The sequence below is a fragment of the Odocoileus virginianus genome, chromosome 4, assembly GCF_023699985.2.
Source record: "Odocoileus virginianus isolate 20LAN1187 ecotype Illinois chromosome 4, Ovbor_1.2, whole genome shotgun sequence".
Classification (NCBI taxonomy): Eukaryota; Metazoa; Chordata; class Mammalia; order Artiodactyla; family Cervidae; genus Odocoileus; species Odocoileus virginianus.
The window spans coordinates 50,398,977-50,418,149 of NC_069677.1; the positions used below are offsets into that span (position 1 = coordinate 50,398,977).

Consider the following 19,173-nt stretch of genomic DNA (forward strand, 5'->3'; position numbering starts at 1 on the left):
GAGGTAATTGTACATTTCTCCTTTCAGATCCATCTCTTTTTGCTTCATGTCTACTAAAGTTGTGCTATTAGGTACATTCACAAGTTGATTGGTTACATTTTCTTGGAAAACTAAATCTTTTATCATTATGTAGTATATACCTCTTTCTCCCTAGTAATATCTCGTTTTGGGTTTCTTTGATAACAGCTGCTCCAGCTTTTTTTTTTTTCTTGATTAGTGCTTGCATGACATATTTTCCTTCATTTATCCTTTTGCTTTAACCAATCCGTCTTTAAATTTAATGTGAATTCACTTGTTCCCTCTGTACTTTTTTCTTTTCCTGCTTTCTCTTGTGTTAATCAAGAATGTTTAATTATTCTGTTTCATCTCCCTTGTTTATTTATTACTCTTTCCTCTTCAAAAAAATTTTTTTTCAGTGGTCTCTCAAGTGGTTTCACTATACATCTTTAATTAATCTGGTCTGCCTCCAAATATTATACTCTTTTATGGACCTAGCAGCGATACAGTCTCAATTCCTCCCTTCTATCCTTTGTGTTATTATTTTCATGCCTTTCACTTTTACGTGCACTGTAAACTCAGAACACATTGCTACTATCATTGCTTCCAACACTGAATACTTATCTTTTAGAACAGTCAAAGATAAGAAGAGAGATGAATTTTATTTTTACTTCATTTATTTATCCCATCTCCATGATCTTCATTTCTCTGTGTGGATCCTAGCTTCAGTCTAATATTCTCTTCGCATGAAGAGCTTCCTTTAACATTTCTTGTAAAATGAGTTTCCTAGTAACAAATTTCTTCAGTTTTGTAGGCCAGAAAAAGTATTTTTCTTTTTTGAAAGGTATTTTTGCTGGGTAGAGGATTCTGGGTTGACAGGGGGCTTTTTTGTTTTTGTTTTTGTTTTCTTTTAGAACGTTAAAGATGTCACTTCACGGTCTCCTGGCCTGCATTATTTCTGAGAAGAATTTCGTTGCAACTCTTCTTTGTTCCTATGTTTCTTTTTCTGTGGCTTCCTTTAATGTTTTTTCTTTGTGGTTGGTTTTCAGCAGTTTGAATCTTATGATATACCTAGGTATGTATGTGTGTTGTTGTATCATCCTACTTTTATGCCCTCTGAGCTTCTTAGATCTGTGGTTTAGTGTTTAGCATTAAGTTTAGATAAATCTTGGTCATTATTTCTTCAAACGTATCTTGTGTCCCCCTCTCTTCTATTCCTAGGATTCTAATTATGCATATATTAGAATATTTAATATTGTCCTGTAACTCTTGGGTATTATGCTTTATCTTTCATCCCACTCTTTTTTCTATTTGTGTTTCATTCTTGGCAATTTCTATTGACCTGTCTTCAAGTTTACTGACTCATGCCCCATCTGTCTGTGTCTATTAATGAAATGGTCTAAGGCCTTCTTTATCTCTATTATTGTGTTTTTCATTTCCAGCATTTTGATGTAATTTTGATTCTTTCTCATACTTTCTTTCTCACTGCTTATATTAACCATCTGATCTTGCATGTCGTCCACCTTTTTCATTAGGGCCATTAACACATTTTAAATTCCCTGTCGGATAGTTCTAACATCTGTGTCATAACTGTATCTGGTCCAGTGTTTGCTTTGTTTCTTTGGAGTATATTTTTTCCTTGCCTTTTCATATGCCTTTTAATTTCCTGTTGAAAGCTGATCATCTTGCATAGCTTAGTAGAGACTGGAAAAAATAGTTTATCAGCCTTAATATGAAAGTGCCTTTCCTTCTGTTAGACCTTTAATGTGGTGACTTGAAGCATTCTAGGTTTGGATTGCTGTGCTTTTCTTCAGTGTATCACAGCCTTCAAATTCTTCATAGACATACCTTGTGCTTAGGTTGGAAGTGAATTTACCAGAACAATGTCTGATTCTGAATTTTAGGTGTTCTCTTTGCATTGTTCCTCAGCAAGAGTTTCCTGGTCTACTCTTATTTTTCTTCCATTTCTCTCTCAGTAGTGTTCTACTGTTGTTATTCAAGTAACTTGTTGTTGCTAGCTTGTGGTGGGGGGAGGTATTGTGCAGGAATCTATCCTCTGTGTCCTGAATAAGCCTCAGTCTTAGGCATGCATCATATGAGATACGGCATTTCAGTTCTCTTACCCTATCCTGGCTGTGTTTGTAGGTCCTGTGTGTAATCCTGTGCTGTGCTTCGTCACTCAATCATGTCCAGCTCTTTGCGACCCCATGGACTGTAGCCCACCAGGCTCCTCTGTCCATGGGATCCTCCAGACAAGAATACTGGAGTGGGTTACCATGCCCATCCTCCAGGGGATCTTCCTAACCTACGGATCAAACCCAGGTTTCCTGCATTGCAGGCAGATTCTTTGCTGTCTGAGCCAGCAGGGAAGCCCAGTACTGGAGTTGGAAGCCTATCCCTTCTCCAGGGGGATCTTCCCGACCCCGGAATCAAACTGGTGTCTCCTGCATCGCATGCAGATTCTTTACCAGTTGAGCTACCAGGGAAGCTCTATTATGTGTGTGTGTTAGTCACTCAGTGGTTTCCAACACTTTGCAACCCCGTGGACTGTAGCCAGCCAGGCTCCTCTGTCCATGAAATTCTCCAGGCAAGAATACTGGAGTGGGTTGCCATGCCCTCCTCCAGGGGATCTTCCCAACCCAGAGATCGAACCCTGGTCTCCCGCATTGCAGGCAGATTCTTTACTGTCTGAGCCATATCCCTCCCTTATTTTTTGCTTCTGCTCCTTTCACCCATTTGCAATGAGTTTTCTCCAATGCCTCAAGGGTAGTAGTGCTTGATGCACTTTCCTTCTAAAGATTAAGGGTTTTGTTTTTTTTCCCCCATCGAGGGTAGGAGAGAGAGACCAACCAGTATTTCCTGCCCCTCCCACAAAATGACTCTGCCACTCTCCTAGCTCTACATGATAGACCCAACTTAGGGCTCTTTCCAGTCTTTTCTGTGAGCAATTGTAGGGGTTGTGGAGAAAGAGCCTGAAAGAAGTATAGATTTCCCAAATTCTGTGGCCCTCGGGTTTCACACTTGCCTGTTAGCCTGTCAACAAAGGTCTGTCTAATCAAGGCTATGGTTTTTCCAGTAGTCATATATGGATGTGAGTTGGACTATAAAGATAGCTGAGTGCCAAAAAATTGATGCTTTTGGACTGTGGTGTTGAAGAAGACTGTTCAGAGTCCCTTGGACTGCAAGGAGATCCAACCAGTCCATCCTAAAGGAGATCAGTCCTGGGTGTTCATTGGAAGGACTGATGCTGAAGCTGAAACTCCAATACTTTGGCCACCTGATGCGAAGAGCTGACTCATTTGAAAAGACTCTGATGCTGGGAAAGATTGAGGGCAGGAGGAGAAGAGGACGACAGAGGATGAGATGGTTGGATGGCATCACTGACTCAATGACAAGGGTTTGGGTAGACTCCAGCAATTAGTGATGGACAGGGAGGCCTGGCATGCTGCAGTTCATGGAGTCACAAAGAGTTGGACACAACTCAGCAACTGAACTGAACTGAACTGTCAGCCGGTATTCTGTCTTCACCAACTTATCAGCTATTTCATTTAAACTCACTTACTGATATCTGAGAACTTCCCAGATAGCTTAGTTGGGAAAGAATCCGCCTGCATTGTGGGAGACCTGGGTTCAATCCCTGGGTTGGGAAGATCCCCTGGAAAAGGGAAAGGCTACCCATTCCAGTATTCTGGCCTGGAGAATTCCATGGTCGCAAAGAGTTGGACATGACTGAGCGACTTTCACTTTCACTGGTATCTGAGTGAGCCACTAGGAAAGCTCTAGTGATAGGGAGACTCTGGTGCTCTTACTGTACATGGTGACCAACTCACAATGATAGGCTCTAAGAAGAGCTGAGCTCTGCAGATAGCCTCGTGTTTGCAGAATTCTTTAGGAATCTCAAGTGCTGTCTCCAAGTTGGTTTTAAATTACACATTGTAATCATGCATTTCAGTCATAAATTTATTGAGAATTACTCATCATTGACTTCCCAGGTGGTACAGACGGTGAAGAATCTACCTGCAACGCAGGAGGCCCACATTCAATCTCTGGGTCAGGAAGATCCCCTGGAGAAGAGAATGGCAACCCACTCCAGGATTCTTGCCTGGAGAATTCCATGGACAGTGGAGCCTGGCAGGTTACAGTCCATGGGATCACAAAGAGTCAGATATGTCTGAGGGACTTAACACCATACGCTGGTATCTGATGACATCTACGCCAAGTGAATACTTTGCATTCCCTTTCTCTCTACAGACCTTGTCCCTTCCTTAGGTTTTAGACCTGTTTGCTTTGCAACTTCAGCTCTTTTGTAAGTTAACATAGAAAAGTTATGATTTTGAAGTTAATACTCTCATTTTAAGAGTGGTGCTCCTTTTAGCTCTTTTCATTCTTTCCTTCCATTTTAATAATCAAACTTTACTCCATTAAACGAATATATAATCCACTTTTTAAAAACCAATCCCGGTCCTTTATATCGTACTTTTAGGCAATTTTCCATTTTTTTCTATTATAAATAGGGTTGTGTCACCCTTATAGATAAATCTCTTTGATTATTTACTTTCTGTTCATTTACAACCTAAAGAGAGAACAAGTAGGAATATCAGGAACAATTAAGTAATGATGTAAGTTACCATAAAATGAATGCCCAAAATAGCATTCTAGAATGCAATAATAATAAGGAGTCATAATGAAATTATAATGGTGCCTCACATCCATGAAGAACTTAATATCCTTCGCACTTATTAACCTTTTGATCTTAGCAATAATGCCCCATTTTCCTTATTAGGATAATAAGGCTGCTAAGCAATGGAGCTGGGACTTGACTCAGTATCTCAGGGAATATCTTCATAAAAGAGAAGATGGGCCAGAGCTGAATCTTGAAAGATAGGTAGCTTAACAATAGGCAAAGACAGGAGAAGACATCTCCTGATGAGAAGGCAATGATGATGTGGAGACACAACTATGTATAACTTTACACATCGGTACAATCTACAGAAGCACAGATTGAGACCGAAAAAGGCTTGGACTATTGAATTCTGTCATTGATGTGTTTCTTGTTCTCATTTTAGAATAAATGATACCCATATCAGATTATCTAGGTGGTTACTACAAGGGGCTTGACCTGAGAGTAGGAAGCCTCCAGCTCAACTGTTCTCTGCGTTTGACTGATTTAGTCCACGTGTTCCACTCAACCCAGGAAGGGAGCCAGCCTCTCCTTCACCCAACCAAGTAGAGTTCAGTGTTTGGGTGGAAAGGAAGATGCATTCCAGCTGTCCCCAAAATGAAGAAAAGCAGAAGATGGATTCCCCCCTCCCCACCCGCCTTCTTCAGTGAAATAAACCTGACCTTCTGATAGGAGAGTCTGTCTTGAATCAGAAATGGTTTAACTAAATCACAACAGGAAGCAGCTCCAGTTACAGCCCAACTTGCTCTAGGTCTTGATGGATGAAGATAGCATGCCACCTGACTTCATGAAACTCTGGGTGTAGCAGGTAGTTGCCCGAAGGGGCCTATACAAAGACTTTGCCTCTGGAATTTCTGCTGTCAGAACTGCCTGAAGGGGGAATATTTGCCAAAGGAAGAAGCAATAACCCAATAGTTGAGAACCCTGTCTCTAAATGTAGTTTGTTTCTATTTAATTAACCAGTAACTACATTTAAAATAAACAATAGTTGGTAATCAAAACCAGGAGGATGGGGGATGAGCACTTGTGTGACAGGATAGAATTACTAGGCCAAAACAAAGTTGAGGGAAAGTGAGAGACATGCCGTTTCAGAGAAAACAAGGTTGGAAGAGGAGGGATTGTCACAAAGCAGCCGTGGGCCTCATAAAGATTTATATCGGCTTTTCCTTGTGTTTGTTAGCCATCAGTAAAACTGATTTTAATCTCCAAGTGGTCTTTACTTATAAAGCATCTGTTCCTTTATTAAGTAAAAATTAAAAGCACATGTAAAGGACAAGTTAAAAAACTGTCAAATGGGATGGGAGCTTGGCACATCCTGGTACATCCTTGGTGACAGAGGTGCAGCTTGGGACTGGTTTCCAGGAAACCCGTCAGCTCCCAGGGCTCTCTCTTGCTGATGCCCTGGCTGCTGGTGGTGGGGGTTTGTAGGCAAAGGGGCTGCTCCCTCCGGGGAAGAATGTGGAATTCCCCAGAGCTGGGGCGAGGTCTCTCTACCAATTCATCCCCTGCATTTGTAATCCCTGCCTTTTCTGTACCACTGAAGATGTCCTCATGTGTCTTATGAAGACATCCTTTCCTCCATGCTGTTCTTCACTGGGTGAGAGAGAAGGAGAGAGAATGAAGAAGGGAAGGGGAAGGGACGAGGGGAGACGAGAGCAGCTCTGGGGCCCCAGAGTGTGAGCAAGTTTCAGTTGAGCTGTTCTTTTAGGCAGACATTTTCTAATTAAACTTTAAACCCAAACCCTTGTTCCACCTCTCTCCAAAATGCAGGATGTGTCTCCCTTCTGGTTAGCATGAAATGATTTTTCTCTTTCCTTCATTAGAAACTGGAATTGATCTTCTTTAAAGATAAAAAATTACATTTCTGCTTAATTCCTATTTGACTCATTTGGAACCAGTGCATTTTCATCAGAGCGACTAAAAAGCCCTGTGAGAATCCGCTCAGAAGAAGGAATGTACAGAGGGTCACGATAAGTAGCACTTCTCATCAGACCTGCTGCCCGGGGATGTTAAAGTGCTTTTTAAAATGGGGACTAATAAGGCCACTCAGCTTTTACTGTTTTCTAAGAGCCTCAGCTAAATTAATCATGGCACAGAATAACCCTTCCTGTAAGGTAAAATAATGATTCCCGGTATTTTGAAAGCAATCGCTGATCCACAAAGAGGGAGGTAACGTCTCCCTGAACCAAGATTAAAACTCCACTCCCTTCCTGTCATCAAAGGCCAGCTTGTTTGTATCCGAGCGGGGCCTTGGGAGAGCCAGGCGCTGGGTCGGAGCAGCCGCAGCCGCAGGAATGGGAGGCCACGCAAGACTGAGGCTGTGGAAATGCAGGCTCGGGGTGGGGGCTGTTGAGGCTTTGTTTACTAATTACATATTCTCCCTGAAAGTGGTCAGGCGTCAGCGGGGCTTCCAGCTCAGGGACTCAGCCCAGCCCAATCCTACCCAGGAGGGGCGGGCTGCACCCGCTGGCCCAGGCCACCCACACACTGGCACTCCAGGCGCGTGGAGTCCAGCTCCCCTCCCGCATTAGCTACAGCATGGATTCCTGGTCACATCTGCACAGCCAGAGTGAAAGCCTGTAATTTCCATAGAATCCAGTTCTTTTGAGTCAGAGCTGCAGATGAATGTTTGTTTTATTTTTCTTTTCAAGGTGATTACACATCCTTTGGTTGTGGGGAAGCCTGGGCTATCACAGAGAGAAGTTGAGTGAATTATTTAAAAAGTATGCAGCAAAGGCCTGTGAATCGCCGGGGAGGTGGGATGGCATCTCTCCCTCATTTGGGGCCTCTCCGAGGAAAAGCAGAAGGGACCCCAGAAGGCTTGTTGGACACCAGTTTAATTCGGAAAATAGAGCAGCACTTTACCTCGCGTGTGCTGGGTGGGGAATTGTAAAAGAGGACACAGTCAAAACAGTCTTTAAGGCCAAACCAGAGTCAGCCCAAAGCCAGGCCTGCCTTCCCGGGAACCTGCTGGGCTGTGGTATTTGCATACATCAGTCTCCAGTCTCCATTGTCTCCCACAGGAAGAACTTGTTCCATTGCATTAAGAACGCCTGAATATTTTATTGGCTAAAAACTGGGGGCCTGGGCTGGATGGTAAACAAGTTTGGAGTGCTGTTTTTGAGTTGTGTTTATGTTTTATACATGAAACAGTTTTAAGTATTTTTTTGTTAAATTCCAAATACTCCAGAAATTCTGCAACTTGAGGGGACAAGCACTGCAAAAGTTCCAGGGTAACATTTGGACACTTTCGAGATTACTTCAGGGACTTGAACGGTGAGAAACAAGAAGGGACAACCTTTATTAAGAAAAACATTTTAGCAGCTGAATACAGAAATCAAAACCAAGAGCAGGCGTTCCAAATTCATATTGTGAAGTGCCTACAAAAAGATTCTTCTGTTAGCTTTCACAGTGTGTAGAGTTCATCTTTTCATCTCATCAAGTGAAAATATGCCCCAATTCCTGAGTAGGTATTCAGTTCATACAAGGGAACAGGGGAGGTGTTCTCATTCGGCAAACAGTCTGCGGACTCCAGTCAAAGATCCCTGTGGTCTAGGCTAGTGAGAGAAAGGGGTGCCCTCTGCCTGGCTGTGGCTACGCAGGGATCAGCTTTCACAGATGCAGGCAGGAGAACAAAGGGCAGGCTTCATCTGCCCGCACCCCACAGGCCCATATGCAGGGGGAGCGCCATTCCAATGCCCATCACATGGCCTCTGTGGCATAAAAGCCTTTTAATAATTCTGATTTTGAATATCAAATTGAAATGAAAAGTGCATTTAGGAAGGATGGGCTGTAACCACACTGAAATGCATGTTCTATGCAAACAGGTTGAGCAAGCGCTGTGTGCTGAGCTGTGGTTCTCAATTTGGCTGCACTTTGCCTCAACCTGCTCTAAAATGTACTGATGCTGCCTCCCTGTCACTGTCCTACCCCCTCCCCAAAAGTATTATTTATTGTAACTGACCTCAGATGTGGCCTGGGGCATCATGATTTTTTAAAGCTCTCCAAGTGACTCTAGGAAGCAAACTTGAGAACAGCTATAGAGTGATTTAAGACAGCATTTAAGGCCTCTCCATCATCTAGCCCCAGCCAAGCTTTTTGACCTTATCTTTCTCCACCCCCATCTCAATCTGTACATGAGACACAAAGAGACCTTCTCACTATGCCTGAATGTACTTTGTTCATTTCTATTTTCGTGCTTTTATGCATCCACATTTTCTCACTCTGGTCACCAAAGAAAGGCCAGTTAAAAGTCCTTCTCTGTGCAGCCTTCCCAACCTGTCACCTCATCTTCACCAGTGAGTTACTTCTTGCCCCTCAATCACAGTTCATAGCTTTCCTCACATTATATTAACAACATCTGCTTATCGATCTGCCTGTTCTCTCTCCCCAGCCGAATGAGGACTCTGTTTTCAGCAATGAGCACCAGACATGGCAGGGTAGAGGTTTCAATGAATGTTTATTGAATGAATGAATGAATGAGTGAATGAATGCCAATCTTGATATTGTTGATGTTCCATCACTTTGATCCCAATTCTCTGACCATGGTCACCTGGGAGACCAAGTCAGTAATTTGGAGGTGGCAGTCTATATCTTTGGTAATCAAAGTAGGGTTCATACACTAGACCTTGGCTATATTATCTGAGCACTTGTTATAAATGTAAAATTTGCATTTTAATAAGATCTCAGGGTAATTCATATGTACAGCACAGTTTGAGCTATATTTTTTAACAAGTTCCCAGGTGGCTTCTATGTAGCCAGTCTGCCAACCAGTACTGGGACCCACCATCTTAGAATTTTATTTACTGGATGTAGTGAACCTTGTGTAATTGCCTACTGCTGTTGTTGTTTATTCGCTAAGTCGTGTCTGACTCTTTCTTGAGCCCATAATCTATAGCCTGCCAGGCCCCTCTGTACATGGGATTTCCCAGGCAAGAATACTGGGGTGGGTTGCCATTTCCTTCTCCAGGGAATCTTCCTGACCCAACAATTCAACCGTGTCTCTTCTGCACTGGCAGGTGAATTCTTTAACACTGAGTCAGCTGGGAAGCCCTGATTGCCTACTAGTTGCTTCTGTTCCCTTCCTTATAAAGCCCTAATTTTGTTCGGTTATCAGCCCTTCACCTGTCAAGCCAGTGGCTCAGGAAGCTTGATCCCACCTCCAGGTCAATAAGTGGACCTGATTGGTCAAAGGCATGGCCTATCCATCTGGCCAGGGAATGGACATGAAACCAGATTCAGGAATGAATATGAAGGTAAGTAAGCTAAGGGCAATACAGAAAGTTTTATCTTTCCTAAGAGAAAGGCACATATGGGAAAAAAAAACAATCTCTCTTCTTTACGACATTATTCTTCTTCCTGGATGAGATCCCTTGAACTACTTCCACCACCTTGCCACCTGCCTAAGGAGGAAGGTCAATGCTGAGGAATCGGAGCAAAGAGATCGGAAGAATATGAGTCTATGGCATTGTTGTGTCTTGCTGTCTCTGGACTTCTTTTATGGAAGGTAAATTTTTTTTGTTGGTGTTTTTTGTTTGTTTGCTTGTATTTTTAACCATTTAAACCATTTCTGATCCTTGCAACCCAAAGCAGTCATTGATATACTAAATATCTTACTAAATTCATTCAATCAATAAATATTTGATTTATTGTGAAGCATTATGTTAAGTACCTTATAAGTGTTATCCCCAACCCTCAAGCAATCTATAAGTTGGGTATCATTACTCCCATCTTATAGATGAGGAAACTGAAACTTAAAGCAGTAAATTGATTCATTAGATCAAATAGCTATCAAGTGAGCTATCAAACAGCTATCAAACAAGACAGAATCTGAACGTAGATCTATCTAAGTCCAGAGCACATGTTTTGTCCACTCTCCCATTCTTCTTAGTTTGAGTAGCTTTACTGCATGAGGTTTCAGAAGATCAATAGTTCTCAATTTTTTAAACTTAAGACCCTTTTACATTCTTAAAAATGATTGAGAATCATGAAGATTTTTCACTTATTTAGTTTTTAACTACTAATACTTAACACATTGAAAATTAAAATGGAAAATTTTAAGGTATTTATTAATTTGTTCAAGAATAATATTAACTTATCCAATACTCACTTCAGTCATACATTATTTTGGAAAATAATTATATGTTCCAAAACAAAATGAAATAATGAGAAGAGTGACATTGTTTTATACTTTTGCAAATCTCTTTAAACCTGGCTTAAGAGAAGACGGCTGGATTCTATCTACTTCCACATTTAGTCTGTATTGTTTTAGTTAAAGTATACAGAGAAAATCTGACTTTGCACAGATATGTCATTGGAAAAGAGAGGAGTATTTTATGAGCTCTTTCAGATAAATGTATACTCTTTGATACTATGCCAGATAGTATCACAGTGTATCACTATTGATACACTGTACAAGTGGTAGTTTCTTAAAGGTTAGCTGCAATGTGGAACTTAAAAACACAAGAGTGATTTTTTCATCTCTGTTGCATTAAAATCCATTGATCCACTTTGTAGTTTGCAGTGATCTTTTACCCATGCCTAATTTTGTAACATCAGGTATTGATCACTTGGAAAATGTTTATTCACTGAGTTATGCAGATCTTCAAAATGTAAGATATTCATCGGCTGATACAAGTTTTCAAAAATTCTAATTTTTTTTTTGAAGGCTCAGTTTTACCACTGGCAACAGAATACATTTTCTTGAAAATGACTGGCTTATTTGTTTATTTTTGAGGGAAAAAAAAAAAAGCTAAATGCCCAAGTTTGAATAGCTGTAACTTGTTTATGTTTTTCTTTCAAGTAAAATTAATGGTTCTTGACAAAGGCAGCTAGTTTAGCTTGTAACTCAATTACACACGTGCTTTTCCTTGAGACAGGCATGGTACTTCATTTTGTGGCAGATGTTCTTTATGCTTATTTTCCATTTCTTCACATAAAATATTTTAAAAATATATACCCAAAGGCCTATATTTAATACAACAAATAATGTTGATGGCTTTGTCAAAGACATGCTTTTTAAAATTTTATTTATTTATTTTGCTGTCGTCTGTGCTGGGTCTGCGTTGCTAAGCGCGAGCTTTCTCTGTTATGTTGAGCGGGGCCTTCTCTCTAGTTCAGTGCTCAGGCCTCTCTCTGTGGCGGAGCACAGACACCACAGCATGTGGGCTCAGTCACTGCACCACGCAGGCTTAGTTGCTCTGTGGCGTCTGGAACTTCCTGGGCCGAAGGTCAAAAAACCATGTCCCTTGCATTGGCAGGTGGATTCTTAACCACTGGACAACTAGGGAAGTCCTGTCAAAGACATTCTTCAGTGAAAGAGATGGGTCTTTTTTGGTACTTTGAGTGTGTGACAGTGAATGCAATAACTAATAGTATTGTTTGGTACCACTGCCTGGACTTGAGCTAAGGCACCGGAGGTTTTCTCCACCTTGACTTAGGTATCATCCATGCAAATGTCAGCACAGTAAAAAAGGTAAATGGCATCTTAGTATTATCCTGGAACTAGTTTTGACCTCATGGGCCACCTGAGACGGTTCTGGACCCCCCAAGTGGCCACAGACCACACTTGGAGGACACCTACCGCTGCTGCTGCTAAGTCGCTTCAGTCGTGTCCAACTCTGTGCGACCCCAGAGACGGCAGCCCACCAGGCTCCTCCGTCCCTGGGATTTTCCAGGCAAGAGTACTGGAGTGGGGTGCCATTGCCTTCTCCAGGAGAACACCTACAATGGGTGATAATTTTGTGAGCAAAAACTCAGGAAAATTTCTGGATACAAAGTGATTATTGCAAAAGTCTGGAAAAAACAGTTCTGTGTCACATCACAGTCTGGCCCTGCATCTGGGTCAACTTCACTATTGACCCAGTAGCTTCCATCACACAGGGTCATTAACAGAGGAGTCTTGGGAGTGTCCAGGTGCTGAGGTGTTTGTGAGGCCTTGGTCAGAGGGAACAGGAAATTGGCTTAACCAGTCCCTGTGCTGCCAGTTACAGATACACTCACAACAATGCAAATCCACAACTAACTTCTTTGTTTCCCTATTCAGTCCCGTAAGGTAGTTTAACTTGTATTATGCTTAGAAATGAACTATTTAACGTGATCTGATTTCTGTTTATAATTCTTAAAATACTCCTATTTGTCAGATTGTCTAAGCCTTACTCTTGGGATAAAATTTCTTTTGTACTGAATAACTATTAAATAATGGAGGTTTTGTGTCATTCCGAGGGGCATCAAGACTCTCTTTCCCCTGTAGCTTGCCAGAAGCAGGCATCTTGGCAACACAAAACACCAAGTCTGAGGGCATCTCACTGAGCCAGACCCTATTTCCAGGAAAATAAAAACCCATGTTCCTGAGCCAGAACTAATTCCCTAATGGCTGGGATTTTCCTTTCTCTTGCTAGAGAGGGAACGATGACAATGGTTTTCTTGAATCCCTGCAGTGGGAAAAGCCACCCAGAAATTCCAGCCTGCCAGACATTTCCACACCAGGGATACTGTCCCTTGACTTGTGAGTACACTGAGGAATTTGCCCTGGCACCATCTGAAGGGTTAAAGAAAGATCCTGTTCCTTACAAGCAGCTATGCCTAGGGCTGACTCGAAACTGGGGAAAAGGCCAGTCATGTTACTGGCCTGCTATATTTACTGAACAGTTTCTTAAAGTGTAGCAACAGGACAGACAACCAAAAAAATGGACCTGAATTTGTTTGGCAGAATGATAGTTTCTGCCTTGCTGTTGCAGTGCTGTAAAATAATAATAATAAAAAATGTGATCTGAATATGGCAGGGAAAGAAGCTTAGAGGAATGGCTCTGAGGTTTAGCAAGCTTTTTAAAAAATATTTGAGCTAAAATATTCTTTCCTTCAGGGTCACCTGGCCTTTTGTTCCCCTTGGAAAAGACAGCTGCATTATACATTCCTACTGTCACTTCTGTGTGGGGAACACAAGAGCTGTAGTTATTTCCTGGACTCTATATCTCTAAATCTTTCCAGGGAATCCACTCAACCTCCATGCATCAGGTCCAACACACACCTTGGAAGGGAGGGAGGAAAAAGCAGGAATTATAAAACGTACTTGGGACAATAATTTCCCAGATCTGGATCAAGTTAGTTTTATCTGTATGACATGCCTGGCCTCTGAATGCTTTTGAATTTGAGAACAAACATTATTCTGGGCGATCTGCGTTTTACCTCCTTATACCCTACTGCCCTTTTCACAGTAAGCTTTTAAAAAAAATATCTATTTATTTTTCTTCTTTCTTTAAAAATTGAAGTGTAGTTGGTATACAATGTTGTATTAGTTTAAGGCATACAGCAAAGTGATTCAGTTTGGTATATATTCTTTTCCCTTACAGGTTATTACAAGGTACTGAATATAGTTCCCTGTGTGATACAGTAGGCCCTTGTTGGTTCCTGTTTATTTTATCTATTTTATGTTTCAGTTCAGTTCAGTTACTTAGTCATGTCCGACTCTTTGTGACCTCATGGACTGCAGCATGCCAGACTTTCCTGTCCATCGCCAACTCCTGGAGCTTGCTCAAACTCAGGTTCATTGAGTCAGTGATGCCGTCCAACCATCTCATCCTCTGCTGTCCCCTTCTCCTCCCGCCTTCAATCTTTCCCAGCATCAGCGTCTTTTCAAATGAGTCAGTTCTTCATATCAGATGGCCAGAGTATTGGAGTTTCAGCTTCAGCATCAGTCCTTCCGATGAATATTCAGGACTGATTTTCTTTAGGATAGACTGGTTGGATCTCCTTGCAGTCCAAGGGACTCTCAAGAGTCTTCTCCAACACCACAGTTCAAAAGCATCAGTTCTTCAGTGCTCAGCTTTCTTTAAAAACATAAACATTTTATGTTTAGGAGCTTTTTAGGTGGCTCAATGGTAAAGAATCTGCCTGCCAATACAGGAGATGTGGGTTCGATCCCTGGGTCAGAAGACCCCCTGGAGAAGGAAATGACAACCCACTCCAGTATTCTTGCCTAGGAAATCCCAGGTACAGAGAAGCCTGGCAGACTACAGTCCTTGGGGTCCCAAGGAGTCAGACACGACTTAACGAGAGCACGCATTTTATATTTAGTGTGTATACAGCGAGCTTTTGCTTAGTATTTTAACTCATTATTTTGTTGGCAGTTCTTCCTTTTCTCATGCCCAACCCTCCAAGCACAGTCTTGGTATATTATTTCTGTGTTGTACTAAAAAGGACAAATGAACCAATAAGCTGGGGAACTCTGTATTCTAGTTCTGTCCTAAATGATCATAGATACTAGAAAACTCACATCCCTGTCTTGGGCATCATCTATAGACTGGGGATTTGGAGAAGACAGAATTTCTAGTTGTTTATAAATCTGAGGACCAGAAATACTTTTTTTTTCAAAGTCTCCTTTTCCAGCACCTCCTTCTATTGGTCATTTTAAGACAGCAGAATCTCCCCTGTGCTAAGACAAGCTTTGGGGACCACTGGACTTGATGGGCTCCAGATTCTTTTCAATCCTAACTTTTTTTTTCTGTCTCTCTCCAAGTGCTGAATATTCCCCCTCACCCTGCACTGACTTGTGCTTAAATTGCCAAAATGCCTTTGCCTTTCAAGTGGCCCATGTGGCTTCATGTGCCCGTGCTCAGTTGCCCCAGACTCTCCGCGGCCCCGTGGGCTGTAGCCCGCCGGGCTCCTCTGTCCGTGGGGTTTTCCAAGAAGAATACTGGAGTGGGTTGCCATTTCCTCCTCCAGGGGAGCTTCCCTACCCAGGAATCGACCTGCATCTCCTGTGTCTTATGCATTCCAAGCAGATTCTTTACCACTGAGCCATCGGGGAAGCCCTCCCATGGTTTTAGGTAACTCCCTATTTCTCCAGGCTGTAGTCTTGATCTTCCACAGCCTAAATTAAGAGATGAGCAATTTGGTGATTTTTGTAGTATCTTTTTTTTTATTTAAAAGAGTGAAAGGGAGACTCTTGGAAGTCAAGTTTGGGTCAAAGCATATTCCCAGGTTGGGTCAAAGGACAGTAACTAGGCAAATAAGTGAGGCAAAACCCCGCATTCCACAGGTCCCAGGACCTAGCAGCCGCACAAAAAGGTTTCTGGAAAGAAAAGATTCCTGTCGGTTTCCAGGGGAGCAGACAGCCTAGGAGAGCTGCCTGGAGCTACTTACCCAGCTCTACCCCTCCCCCCATCCCCAGCAAGGCACCTAGGACTTAGCTTCCCACTGCTATGACCTGGAATGACCAGCTCGCACCCACATTGCTGGCCTGAATATCTGAGAACCTGGGGTGCACAAACACTTAATCCTTGGAGGTGTTGTATTGATGCCTGTGTGACCAGGGCCAAAATGCAGTCTCCGAAATCCCCTGATCCTGTTATAGGGCACACACTACAGATTAGAGAAAAGAAGTAAAATAAATAAATAAACAAAAACAAACAGGAAGGGAGAGAGAAAGGGAGAAAGCCAGTTGGCTATGCATCTGTAGAAAAAGAGGGAAAATCTGGGTGGCTTAGGGAAAACAAAGACAACCAAATAGGAAAAGAATGGAAGCATACACAGATGCGCTGTTAATGATGCATATGAAAAAAAACATAAAAGATGATCTATTCATATAGAAGATAAGCATTGAGAAGGGGAGTAACTTGACATGATTATTCCCTTTAATGTTTACTCCAGGAGACTAGTAAGGCCTCTCCTTTAAAACAGAAGGACTGGAAGTATGATTTGCCAGCAAGATCAGTGCTGAAACAATATATTAAAATTTGGAACAAAATTCTGACCATATTTACTTACACATTTCCTTAGGCAGTTATAAAAAAACAATCAAGACACTTTCAGTTAATATACTTATCAATCTGAACCTACTACAGGAGAATGTAAAATAAATTGATAACATTGGTCAAGGGGTTGATATCGAGAACTAAAGGAAAATATCTTGGCCAGTCAGAACGTCAACAGTGGCATAACTGCTTAAATATTTGGGACTGCATAATGATTTAAAATCTTAGGTCAGTCAATAGTTATATAACTTTAGAGAAATTTTCCTAAATTTCCTTGCCTCGGTATTCTCATAAATAAAATAAAATAATACTATGTTGTCTCTGTTGTGAGAAAATGAATGATGTAAAATGCCACCGTAATTCTAATGAAAATGTAACCTTGTGCAGTGAGTTAAACACTCTCATCTTTTAAGAACCAATGGAATATTGTTTTTAGAAACAAAACAAACTCTTCTGAAAGTTAACCAAACCACAAAGAAAAAACAATTGAAAGAAAAAACAATGGCTGACCCAGCTTTCAGCTGTATATCCTCTTTTTAATAAAGAGACAAGGCAATCATATTTTATATCTTTTACTGAGAATTGATTTGGAATGACTTCCCTATATATTCTAATTAAGTTTCAGAACCCAGTGAGTTTAAAGAAACTACATTTCCTTTACAGGGTGTGTTGCTTATAGAAACCATGCCTATTACCTGTCACCAGAATATTTGGCCTATTTAAATGCCGCAGGTGTGTGAGAACAGATGGTATGGGGAATTGGGACATATTCAGGTGGAGAAAAGACTGCCAAAATCCGGCTGGAGATGAATGCTTTAAGAGCAATGGTGTTTTTTCCTTTCTCTTACTCAAGTGTGCATGGGGAGCAGGTACTCTGTTGGAGCCAAGCCCTGGAGACTTAATTTGATTTTTCTTTCTTCCTTTTCTGTTCCTGAGTGAGAAGAGCCAGATACTTAGAAATGTAGGCTAGTTTAGAAGACCACCTTGGAATCTATGAAGCAAACCTCCCCAAGAATGGTTGATATGGAGTGAGTTGTCTCTTTATGCATAGAAAGAAAAGCAGAGGACTGTTTCCTCTTGGATAGGGTGGGGACAGTGTTCGTGTGTTTGGGACATGATGGTGGCTTGGTCAAGGGGAGGCAGGTTGATGCTGGCGCCCATCCTGAGCCATCATTCCCAGCCTCCTGGCCTTCAGGTGTCTGTGTACATTAGTTCAGTGTGCAGGTCACTGAGAATGTCCATAGCTGGGTAGTCTGCCTAATAAGTGCAAGAAGCCCTGCCACAGACCAAGGGATGCTAGAGCCATGTCCACCCCCAGAAGTCCTGTAAACTGACCAGCTCCATCTTGCCCAGACTCCACCTCTGCCCCCAGACCTCTCCTTCAGGGTTTGCTCAGCCAGGAAGATCAGCAGCCACTGGTTCCCGGGTCACGCTGTGCCCTGCAAATGGCACATTGATCCCAAAGGTTTCTCTTACCTAGGCTAGAACGTCCCTCACTACACACAGGTGAGTCAGCAGAGACTAGCAAAGAGCTTAACCTTCTGACCTTGGCCAGTACAATGAGAGTCCTTCGGCCTGGCCTTGCAGGGGGCAGGCCAGCCCCTGCCCACCATGAGGACACCAGGACAGTTGGTTGCTGCCTGGTGCTGGGGTCTCTGTCCAGCTTCTGAACATCCAGGCCAGCCTCTGTCTGCAACCCTTCTGCCAGCAGCTCGCCCGAGACCATCCAGCAACTCACCAAGATCCCTACACATCCACACTTCCTGCTCAAGACCACCTAAACCGAACCAAATCAGGAATGGGGAAGGCCAGGTAAGGGTGTTCCTATTGCTCCGGAACTGGCATTCAGAGTCCCAGCTGAGAAAAGAGGTGCTAAATGCCTCACATTCAAAAGGGAATTAGTAGAAACCAGAAGCCATACTTGCCCCACCAACCCCAACCCCTACCCCTTACCTCCCTGGGCTTTCTAAGGTGCAACAGATTAGGCTTTCTTTCATAATCAACTAATCAACACCCATCAGATCACCTTCCTGCTCCTTTTACATGGTAAAGAACCGGGGTGGGGGGGTTGGGGGTGGGGTTGAGGGGAGGAGGGTTGGGGGTTGGAGGTGAGTTCACAGTAGGCAGTGATTTCCTTCTGTGCCCCACTGTCCACCCCTGCTCAGGCAAGAGAAATGGGGAGGGGGTATGCTGAAAGAAGGGAGAGAGCACCTCCTTCCCCAGGTGGCCATCTGCTTGGGCTGAGGACTTGCAGATCTCTCCCTTTGCCTGCCTGAACTGGAGGTGGTGGCAGGGAGTCTGTACCCAGAGAAGTTGCTGGTCTCAAGCTGCCTGGCCAGGATCCATTCCAGAGGGCTGCCCTCTAGTAAAGGAACCCAGCAGCTCACAACCCAGTTGTGTGGTCGGACACCGGGCTGAGCTGAGAGGTGGCAGAGGCAGCCTTACCCAGCTGGATCTCTCAGATCGGGGACCCGTGTGATCCCTTCTTCCCTATCCCTTCTTGTCCCAACAGGCTGGAGGACCTTAAAACTGACAGAAGTTCAGTTCAGTTCTGTCGCTCAGTTGTGTCTGACTCTTTGAGACCCCATGGACTACAGCACACCAGGCTTCCCTGTCCATCACCAACTCATGGAGCTTGCTCAAACTCATGTCCATTGAGTCGGTGATGCCATTCAACCACCTCATCCTCTGTTGTCCCCTTCTCCAGAAGTAGGCTGGCATAGAACTAGATTATGAGAAGGT

At 42.8% G+C, this 19,173-nt stretch overlaps 1 protein-coding gene across 3 annotated transcripts in view; it reads left to right on the forward strand.

The window, feature by feature from the left end:
• LOC139034764 (uncharacterized) overlaps positions 1 to 19,173 on the forward strand; it is a 97,820-nt gene that overhangs the window by 69,335 nt on the left and 9,312 nt on the right. For 2 of the 3 annotated variants that reach the window (XM_070466531.1, XM_070466533.1), the window contains one exon: positions 3,990 to 10,184. In XM_070466531.1, the coding sequence (XP_070322632.1) occupies positions 3,990 to 4,201 (212 nt within the window). In that variant the 3' untranslated portion in view covers positions 4,202 to 10,184. The remainder of the gene's footprint in view (positions 1 to 3,989; positions 10,185 to 19,173) is intronic. The other variant, XM_070466532.1, reaches the window with a different exon arrangement.